Consider the following 11,346-nt stretch of genomic DNA (forward strand, 5'->3'; position numbering starts at 1 on the left):
AATTTACTGCGTGGATTCACTTTCAGTGGGTGTACACTGATGTAGTCACACCGGCTTTGATTGCTTTGCTTGGAGGTACAGCTGAAGAGCTGGCCTTGCAACATCAAGGAGGGGAAAATAGTCTTCTTACTAAGGCACGGTTTGGTCCAAAGAAGAGGCCAAAGATGCTCAGACCCAACTCTTGTAGACATATTAACCTACCTTGCCTGTGTATTGGATGAAACATGGAGCCAAAGGAATTATCTGAGCCTTCACCCTCTTTCTCAGGATAGCAGGAATAGAGAAGGGGTCTTTCCCAGCTTAGCTGAAGCCTAAAGCCCAATGAAGAGTATTTTCAACCCCACAGAGTAGGGAGGATTTCTTGTAGGCAGGGTTTCTTATTCTGTGGTGGATGTTTTAGGCTTTATGCATTTTTGTGGACAGCATCCTCCAAAGGTTGGTTTTGGGAATCCAAAGTGGACAGAAATATCTGCTGTGCAGTTCTGGGCCAGCAACATGATAGCTGGGGAGAGGCAGGGATTCAGGCATACCCAACAGTCCCTCCCCTTTGCTACGGGCTCCCTGCCCAACCCTACACCATGGTAGGAACAGGGCTGTCCAGCTGGAGGACTCCAGACCTCAGGGCTGAGACCAAAGACGAGCTTACCAGGCATTTCAGTGCCTTAGATGGGTGTCTAAATAAGCTGTTTGAATCTGACCCTTCGTCTAGTCTCAACCCTTAATTATAAGTAAACAATATCTTATTCACTTTATAGTTTCTAGCATTTTCTCATTGAACGTCTCTGTGCTGGCATTTGGAGAGCATTCATCAAGTAATGGTACTCATGGTAAATGAGTGTCTGTTTGGTCTGCACATGGTATAATTAAGTATCAGATGAGCCCATAGCATAATGTGATAATTCTCATCCTGACCAGCTGAAATAACTCACTCTAACAACTGTGCTTTTCTTACTCCTCTCTTTCAGTTCCCAGGAAGCTTCTGCATGAAACCCAGCCAGGACCGACCAATTACCAAGGATTTCAGAAGCCACATTTTCCACTGCGGCCAAGGGTGTTTGATCCCAATGTTATAGAGGACGGCGTGTTCCTTTCTGATGTCTCTCCTTCCAATATAGGACGTGCTCTCCCAGGTAGCTATGACTATTGCAATGCTGACTCAAACCTAACTGTGGTGTGGTAACTGTTCCCTTCCATCTGCCCTTACAGAGGCTATGTACCTTACCCAGGTTTCTATATTGTACCCAAATCCACGTCAAAGTCAGAAAGAGAGGTTTCGAGGCATGACCACCTACTGACTAAAGTGAACTGTGAAACTCACACTGGGTTTCTTGAAGTAGCAGCAACAGCCATGCATGTCAAAACTCATCACAGAAATACTTTGCAGACCCGTCTAACACAGTGGCAAATCAAAACCAGGGCGGACATAGCAGGAGATCTGCCTCAGAGGGGACAGAGAAGCATTCAGCTGAGCTTTGAAATATGATGCTATTTTCATAAAATGCAAAGTGAAGAGATATGAATGAAGTCAAATCTTTGCTATCTAGGGACAGGTGAGTAGGAGGAAGGGATGGTGTATGAATAAAGGAAAAGCACAGGTGAGCATTTACTGGGTTAGGCAGTGTTTTTGCATTATATTTCCCAACATGCTGGAGACGGTGATGACATTACTTCTGAAATTCCCACCCTATGCTCCAAGAGACTCAGCTTTAGGGAGTGTATGGACAGAGCTACCTTGTCTTTGTCTGTCTCTTGGTAAAGTTAACCCACAGCCTGGATAATCAATCTGCAGGTAACTAAAAGTCAGCAATAATGGATTTGTCAGTTTGGAGGATCTAATGAAAAATTGTCAAGGAGAAGAATTTTAGGTCAGCCTGAAATAAATTTTGTGATCCTGGTGATTCTTTTAAACAAGAAAAAAAAATGCTGAACTCATTTTCATTCATCTAAACATTTCACTTCTACAAATGATACCTTTTTATTTAGCCTTCTTATTGTTTATTCATTCATTTTGAAAATACACACAACTTTTCAAACAAAGATGTCGTTTTGAAATTAAAAGCTGGAAGATTGTTTCAAAAATAGCAAAAAGAAATATTTGGACATTTCTGCAATCTCCTTTCCCGTTTTATTTCTTTTATTAAAACTATTTTCTAAAGTCTACCTGATATCATGAGTAACCTCTGCTATGCTTAAACTGTGTCACTGGCCAAATTTACCACTAGCTGTAATAATTTTGTTCAACTTTCGTGTAAAGTCACAGGGAAACTGCTTGAGTGAGTGGGAACAGCTGAGAAAGGGTGAACGTGGTGAAGAGAAAACCAGTGAGGGATTAGGTGAAGACAAATTCTACAAAGCTAGCAAAGAAAAAGAGGTTCCTTTTAGTACGATCCTGGATTAAATGACACAGGGAGCTGCGTAGCATAGCAACACATGACCCTTATGAAATTATGTTTGTTTGTTGTTTTTTTTTTTTTCCCTCCTGCATAACCCCAGTCATTTTCTGTCTTCCCTGTCTGTGCTTGTACAGTCCTGCAGATGACAAAACCAGTTCTGTGGTTTTGTGGTGTTCTTTGCCAGAGTATAGTGTATGCAGATGAGTATTAATTTAAAAACTTGTTTGATTACATCTGTTCTTTGGATGTGTCAGAAGTAAAAAAAAAAAAGATTCTTACTTTTCACATAAGAGGAGTTATGCATTACTCTCTCCTAAAAGACACCATTTTTGCACAGCTTGGTTTCCACGGGATGTCCAAACCCAGGCAGAAGTGGTGTCATCTGAGCCTTTCCTGGCTGATCTAGTACATGAATACAGAGCCCCTACAGCTAGTATAATTTAAACCTTAGTCCCAGTGAGATCCCGTGAATGCATTGACAGTGAGGGGAAGGTAGATTGTCAGTAACTCGGAGCTGGACAAGTGAGAGAGCATGATGCAGAGGTCCCAGGTTCATATCCTACCAGCTAATCTACGTTAGCTGGACTTCAATGCAGTGTCATAGAAACCTCTCAAAGACCTAGTAGGAACTTGGAGCCACCTACAGGGCCACCAGTGGTCCTCTTTAGGATGAGATGTGTGGTTAGATCATCTGATGATTCTCTTCCTTTTCATTGATTGTAAAGGGATTTTAGATTAAGTAGTTCAGAGCTAGACCTCAGTATGTAGACATCCTGGGCAGGATTCAATTGCTTCCACATACATGTGTCATTTGAGATGACCTGGGATGTTCACCTGGCTTCTGGATGCTGCTCTAAAAGGGCGAGAGTTTTCCCTACATCCCTTCTCATATCTGGCAGCTCTGTGTGGATGTCCTGCTGACCCTGAGGTTTCTTAGATGTCTATTTATGAGCAAATACACCAAGCTTTAAGTATCAGCCATGGCGAGAGCTGAATCACTCTTAAGATCTGTCAACTAACAGCAGGGTTCAGTTGCCTCAGTCTAGATACATAGTGCTATGTGATATGCTTTGAAGTATGCAGGACATCTTCAGGAGGGTAGTGGTTTAGTTTGTGGACGTGAAAAATTTACCCTTCTTTCAGTGGATTTCTTTGCAGGAACAGTAGTTGAGAAAAACTCGACCAGTTGTATAGACATGGATTGACTGGGCAAGGAGAATAAAAAGAAAGATTAGAGATTATGTTAATATTTCTGGTGCTTACATCTGAATTAAAGTATTTTCCAAAGCTCTCCTGTTAATTTCCTGCTGGCTGTGCCTTTGCCCCTCTGTGCCCCAGTGCCTCCATTGCATAACTGGTCTGCAGCAATCACTGTTCTCCCACAGGAAGAGGCTCTTTGGATATTTTTCCCTTCTGCATCTGCCGCCCAGGCACCCACATTTGAAAACTTTGCTCGGGGGCCAGTCATTAACACCTTGGTAGCTTGTAAAGTGTGGCTTTCCCAAGGCCATGCAGCTTTTCAGTGGCAGAGATACAACCGTGACCACATTCCTCGGGGCTGATCCCTTACAGCAACACCTGGACATCCATCCCCGCTGCTTCTGTGAGGCAGATTAAGACTTGACACTGCTGCACGCATGTTCGTGCGCTCAGTGCCTCTCCATCCAGTATTACCTGTTCTCTTTGACAGCCCTCAATTTCTGTCACTGCTTCCCTGGGCTGTGCCGCTTCCCAGCGCACGCAGCGGGAGGTTGAAGGTGGTGTCTTATTTTGGCAGGTTTTCAGGGAACGGAGACAGATCAGGTGAGCACAGACCGTCTCATGTTGTGGCTGCGGTCAGAGAGCCTTTGGTTGTATGGCACTGGTGGTATTGTAGGAGATGGACCCTTCAGTTTCCTGAATTTAATACCTGCAGGTAAATGGGAGCCAGGTGCAAGTCTGTGATTTTTACCTTGTGCCGCTTGGAACCAGACACACGGGGAAAGGAGCCTGGAAATCTGTGACAGCTACTGTTAAACAGCCACGTGGATGGTGGAGCTGGGTCCCGTGCACTGACTTTTTTGTGTGTTTAAAACAATTGGTGTTTTATAACTAGTGGGGGTGTCTGCCAGCAGATCAAGGTGCAGGGAGTACTCAGCAGTGAGCTGATAAGGTCTGAAAGGGTCGCTTTGAGCCTCCTGGAATTAGCTGTATTCTTAGCTCCGGTCTTCAACAAATAAAATCAAATCATTAACCCATGTTCACTCACCTCTCCGAAGGGGAAATAATGTCTGGGTGAAACACAATGCGAGCAGGCTTCTGAAGGAAGTCATAAACTCAGATCCGCCCTTCCCTGAAAAGGCAGGAGAGAAAGTGCATCTGTTTGCCAGGTGTGGATGGATCGCTGCAGCGTGACACCGGCGGAGGGTTGCCAACTCTGTCGGTGTTTTCCGAGCCAGTGTGCCGGCTTATAACAAGCTTAGCTGATAAAGGCCCCTTTGATTTACATAAGAGAAAAGAAACCTGATTATATATTTGCTGTAACGTAGGTGGGTGTGTTTAAGTGGTGACATGAAAGAGCAGGAGACGGGGGAGAGAAGATGCTGTCTGGATGCAGACAGGGCATGGGCTCGACTGAAGGTAACTGCAAAGGTTTAGTTGCCCCCCAAACGAGGAGCAAATCTGGATGGCTTGCTGCTGAGTAGCTCTGGATTTCTGAATGCAGCTGCTGACCTTGTGAGGATAGGGCAGGACAGCGCTGGTGCACTTGCCTGGTTCCTCATTCCCTTTCTGTTTCAAAAGCAGAGAAGAAGAAAGGGAGATCGGCCACGTTCTACCCTCTGGACAACACCCCCTTCCTGCTTCCTGTGGATGAGACACAACCGCCAGTGTTCACCAGCAGCATGGAGCCCGTGGGCGTTAGCACAGAGATGGCACTGCTCAGCAACATCCTAGCAGCGTACGCCTTCATCACAGGTAGGTCTGGTGGCCGCCACCTCTCTGGGCCCTCAAACGAGCCTATGTTTCACAGCCACCTAGGGCTAAATCCGCCTCTTTGAACTGTTGGTATTTTTCATTCATCTTTCAGCAAATTCTCCCTTGAAAGACCTGACGAGGGCAGCTGTAGCTGACAGTATACAACAGGGTTTATTGTGCTCTGCTCTCCCCTGGATTTGCTCTCATCTGAAGTTGAATACAATGTAATCTTACATGCTGTATTATTCCTAATGCTCCATTTTCCTGGAGATCAAAGCCTGGCACATTAGGAAGGCAAGCCTGTTGTCCTGTAATTTGGAAAATAAGCAGCACTCAGATCATTACCCTGCTTAAGAGAATTTGTCTTATCTTCAGTAGAAGTGTGAAGATGAAGTAGCTTGAGAGTCTGCTTAATTGTATATTTAAATATAGTTTAGAGCAAGATTTCCTTGGATCACAGTTTATCATTCACCCACATGCAGCTTTCAAGTAGCAGAGGAACAGTCTGCCTTAAAGATTGGCGTTAAAAAGTTGCTCTTGAAATAGAGACTGTGTGCTCTGTTCATTGCTTGGGGTCAGTACCATTGATAGCAAAAAGTCCAGCAAAGGCAGGAGATGTAGTGCAAATGTTTTCCGTCTTGTGAGGTGCTTTGTCAAAGTAGGGGTTGACTACAGAGTTGGATAAGCCATCCCCAAAATAGGAGGAGCACTGGCTGGGTAACATCAGATGCACTAATTCAACACATTTTAGGGCAAACTACTGCTTTCCACAGAAGGAAGTTTCTTGTGGGATTGCAGGTTGTTCTCCATTTGAATGAAATGTTTGTATGCACCTTGTTTGTAATACTAACTTGTTGCTCTTTCACTACACACTGTTAATAATTCTGTGTACTGCAACCGACCTGCTCACAGTTAGGCTGGGGTCTATATAACTAAAACTCCTGTATTCGTGAGCAACAGTTATTCATGTCTTCGTGCCATTCAGCCTTGCTGATTCACTAAATACTAATGCATTTTTGGTTCAATGCTCTTGCTCTTGCTGAGATACCACCATGCTGCTACAGACAAGTATTTGGATTTGAAACAACTAACTCGAGCTTTGCATTTTGGAATGATTGAGTAGCTTAAGAAGAGTTTTTCTGCACATTTAGTGGAGAGTCCTTCTAAAAGGACCATGAATAGCGAATGCAAAGTTCTGGCTTTCTACTCATTGAATGGTCGCACTGGGCCCTGGTTTTTCATGACACCTTGAAGGAGCAGGTAGATTAAGTGGAAGTAGTAATGTTCTTCACAAAAGATGGCTGAAAGGGATATATTTTCATTGCATGGACTTCTCTAAGGAAAAATTAGGAAAAGCAAACATTAAATGAATCTTCTATGTATCGCACTTCTCCCCTTTTTTACCTACATCTGCCATTTTTGACATGAAAAATGCCTTCATTCCCAACTTTACTATAAAATAAAATGCTGTTAACATTATTTTCCCCATCTGAACAGTAATGGGTAGTAGAAGGTTGTAGGATTTATGGCAGGGGGCAGTTGGTACTAGGATTCAGGACTGCTGACTGTGCCCCAAGGACTTTGCTTCCGTTTACCACAGCAGAACTCTTTGACTCTGCATTCATTTTATGGGGCACAAGGCCTCGATTCATCCCCTTCCCAGGGTGTCACTCTTGGCAGGAGTCTCGAAAACTTACTCCAGCACAAGTAATAAATAATGACAGCTTTAACTGTCTTGTTGCTGTGGAACTTGCTTGTCCTCTCACAATGTGGTCTCCTTGTGATGTGTTTGGATTCACTGGATGGCAAATAAATAGGCAAAACTGAGACCTCACAACCTTGGTTTTCAGTGATGAGTTGAGGAGCTTGTTGCTCATGTTTATCAGTGCACTTAACCATGACTGTTAGGTGAATTTTGATCTCAATGATATGGATGTTTGGTTTATTTACCACAAAAATAATTGATGGCTGCCCTATGGATTGAAACAGCAGATGTCCTAAACCATCTTTATTTGCTACATGTAATTTAGCCCTTTGATTTTAGCAGGGAAGATAGACTTGGCATGGTTAATTTTGCTATATGTGAGAATGGGGACTTTTAAGATTATGTTTTCAAAGACAGGCTGTGTCATAGGGCACAAAAGTTGTCTGCATAAAACCAAAGCACTGCAAAGCCACCCCCCTTCATCTTGCAGACGCTGAGCAGCAGAACACTTGGAAATTTTCATGCTTGCCTGAGTTTTGAGCCCTGAAGTAAGCTTAAGCCACAGCAACTGTTGATGTTCATAGAGGAGCCACAAAAGTGTCTCAGGAGAGGCAGGGTGCTGGACAGCCAGGAAGACTTTGGTTCTGCTTCACACAATTTCCACCACTCCTAACCACAGCTTCTGTGCCATAGGGAGACATTAATGCAAGAACTGCTATGTTTCATGATACTAAAAACGTCCCTTAGGTACACTTTGCAAACTGAAACTGCTGTATTTAGGTTTCACTTGTGCTGGTGAGTTGGCTCAAAACAGGACTCCGCAAGAGTAAACTCTAAACAGGCAGAGGTGAAACATAAAGAAAAATGTTGTTGGTGGTACAGCGGATGCTGTATACCCTCAGATCCATTCCAGAAAAATAAAGTTATGGGCACTTGGTATTGCATGGGTCAAGTGTAAGGACCATCCACTCTATTTCTTCTTCCGCCTCCTGACAGCAGGGTGTCTCTTGGCCTGGGGAGAACACCAAAATCATATGCTCACAGGTGTTCACTTTTTCTTCACAAGATGACAGGTTTTCCTGGGAAGCTGCAATGAAGAGCTGCAGGCTCTGTCATTTGCACCGTTGGTACATGCAGGGTCTTGCAATACATAGAGGGGAAAAGTACCAGGGTTAGTGAAATCTGTGCTCATTTCTACCATCTTTTTGGCTGAAGTTGTCATATAAAAGTTGGGAACATTCCTATTGACAAACGGGGGTTGAAAAATCACAGCACAGCAGGAAGCACAGGCTCTTTGCAGGAGTGTTGATTTTCACTGTCAATTTTGTTTGCAGCTATCACCATGGTTAGGAGTATCAGAGCCAGTTAGGTGTTAATCTTGTCCCAGCTTCAAGAACCTTGAATACAATTTCTCAGAAAGAGGGAGAAAGAGTCAACGATGTCTATGACAAGTGAATTTACAAGCTGACCAGACAAATGAGTCTTACTGAGAGTGCAGTCCTGCAAAAGGCTCAAGGATGCCCTTAATTTGAAAGCTGATCTTTGTTACAGAGTTAGGTTTTTAATTATATGCAATCCCTGCGTGTAAACCTCAGACCTGTCGTTTGCCATGGACCTGATCCAAAACCTGTCTGAGTGTTTGGGAAGATTTCACCACTCTTGGTGACATCTGGAACTACCTCTGCAGTCACAGTCTATCAGCAAGACCAGAACCATCTCTTGTGATTATATAAATATTAAATGTCCCAATAGTATCAGAGCACTTCCCTTGGACAGGTGACTTACTCCAGTTTTGTTGCTGCATTCAGATTGAAGTAGTTAGAGGGAAACCTCCACAAATCCCTGTTTTATTCTTCTTCCGTAAGCAGAGAGCTATGCTGCCAAGTTATTAACGAGGGGCTTCCAAAAAACAACCCGGGGGAGATCATTCTAACTTCTGGACTGCTTGGCCTGAGCCTTATTAATAAGGGGCTCCTGGAGAGCTTCCTCTGTTCTACCAAGGGATTTCAGCGGCCTGTGGGGCTAACTGTAAATTCCCTAGAAGATATTGCTCCTACTGTTCATCTGGCTATGCTTAATGCCGAACCTTTTACGGGGGCCCTCTGAAATTCTCCTCCCCACTGAGGTTTCTGAATGTATGAAGCTATCACAGGAAGCCAGCAGCGTTAATGCCTAGATTGGTTTTTATTTATTGAAACAATTTATTATAATAGCAATAACAACCTTGGCCCAGGGCATTTCCTGGGGAATTAATGGCAGTCTGGGCTGATGCTCCCAGCAGATTGTTAGCCCTCAGGAAACAGGCTCCATAATTGCTGCTGGTTTGGTTAGAAAAACAAAATAAAATGTGTTTCTAATTTTTGGCCAGTTTGAGCACATAGAAAATGGTGGCTTTTGTATAAAGGGCTATAAAGAGCATATATCTTTTGTCTGCATTGATTAAGTTCAGGCTTGAATCAGTGACATTTTCATCAATGCTTTCAGTCCAGAAAGAGAAATACCAGGGAGGGGGGAAGGTAACGCCAAATAGAGAGATTGACAGCAACTGGGTCCTGCTAAAAGTTTAGGAGAAAAACATAGCTCTGAGCTGACATCCACAGCAGGGGAAGAAAAAGCTGCTCTGGTCAAAATCCATGTGTTAAAGGGTGTAATAGGGTACGCACATACACACACTTGAATGCATACCAAAATTATGTTAACTCCTGCCACTGATATCCATACACTTTTAAAGAGTTTTTCAAATACAGTAAGTGTTTTTGAGGTGTCAGTGTTGGCATGATGAATCTGAGCCTCTCTTGAGTTTTTGGAAGATGCTGAGAATACATTTACTGAAAAAGTTTGCCCCTTTTCGGACTTGGCAAGGAGAACATGTATTGGGGGAGGTTCTCAAGATCACTAATCATCTGTCAACCCCCCAAATCTAGGCTATTGCTGACTTGGCTACTCCAACAGAGAAAAAGCAGAGCCCCTGATTTTTAGCTTAAGTTGCTCTTTCTGCTGTGAAAAGAGAGATGTTGCTGTGCAAGTGGATTGTACGCATGATAAATGCCAAGACTGCAGTTGAACATAGGGTTACAGCTGAGTGAGGAAGTCCAGACAGTGTCTCAGATGTTGACAGAGTAGCTGTAGGAGCTCATAAATGCCAGTGGAGCCCAAAGATTCAATTACAGCCTCGTACTGCATGAAGGGCTATACACACAAGGACAAGCAGGGGATGAAAAATGGTTGCTTAAGTAGTAATTGAGGTGCAGTTTGCTCATGAGCTGGATACAGTAGCATGGAAAAAGGAGCGTGGAGGAGAATGGAAAAGCAGGACATGGACGAAAATGGGAGAAGAGAAACCACATGTGTCTGTGTCTCAGGCTCAAATCTATGTTTTTTTATGAGTTGCTTTAAGAGTGAGCAGCGGAACTAATGCAACCAAATCAAGCCCATGTGTGTGCAGGAATGTGGTGCGCAGGAAAGTGTGCCTGGCATCCTGTCAGCCAGAGAGAGAGCAGAGGCAGGCTGGACCAAGTGTCTTCCAGGACAAACAGAGCACTCCTGCTCATTTGTTCTTTGCAGCCTGGGTGTCCTTGGAGCCCTCCTTACACCTACTTGCAAGGGAAGCTTTACAATTGCTGTCCTGACTTACATTGCAGGTGGAGGTAAAAGCGGTATCAGCGATGGTTCCGCTTTTCCTGGGGTTGTCAAATGTCTGAAATTAAGACCACTTCTTTGGTGTTCACACTGTAGCAGGAGGGCAGTGGTTTTGCTACAGCACAAGCAGGGCTAAAGCTTTAATTTAATTTGAGTTCTGTCCCTTGAGTTCAGGGTTGCTGTTAACTTCGTTGCAGCCAGGATTTTACTCAGCCAGACTGTAACAAGAGCTGCCAGCACATCCTCTCGTACCTTTCTGCTATATTCTCTTTTACTTTCAGCTTTTTACTGGCTCACTCTTGTCAAAATATTTTAGCTTAAAACCTCTGGTTTTGGTCTCCCTTGTGTCTCGAACTATTACTGTATTTTGTTCCTCTTCTGCATTATTGAATGCATCTTTTGCAGTTCTCTTTTCCTTCTGTTGTAGTCTCTATTCAGTCTCTTTTTCTCTCTCCACACCACCCATGTGAGCCCCTCTAGCAAGTCTCAAGTTTTATTAGCCAGTTTTCAGGCTATCATGACATCTTCCTCTTCCTTAACTTGTCATCTTTGGATGCTTTTGGTAGAAGAGAAGTGCAGAGCACAAAGTCATCTTGTTCCTGAAACTGTTCCATGAGCATCTCCATACACTGAACCACGCATTGCCTTGAACCA

General features: G+C 43.8%; 1 protein-coding gene across 12 annotated transcripts in view; it reads left to right on the forward strand.

Moving 5' to 3' along the window:
- Window positions 1-11,346, forward strand: part of EVA1A (eva-1 homolog A, regulator of programmed cell death) — a 204,712-nt gene that overhangs the window by 190,737 nt on the left and 2,629 nt on the right. For 10 of the 12 annotated variants that reach the window (XM_080584931.1, XM_080584926.1, XM_080584930.1 and 7 more), the window contains 2 exons: window positions 966-1,130; window positions 5,175-5,348. In XM_080584931.1, the coding sequence (XP_080441057.1) occupies window positions 966-1,130; window positions 5,175-5,348 (339 nt within the window). The remainder of the gene's footprint in view (window positions 1-965; window positions 1,131-5,174; window positions 5,349-11,346) is intronic. The other 2 variants (XM_080584929.1, XM_080584928.1) reach the window with 1 other exon arrangement.

Source organism: Anser brachyrhynchus (assembly GCF_964034855.1).
Source record: "Anser brachyrhynchus genome assembly, chromosome: 3".
Taxonomy (NCBI): Eukaryota; Metazoa; Chordata; class Aves; order Anseriformes; family Anatidae; genus Anser; species Anser brachyrhynchus.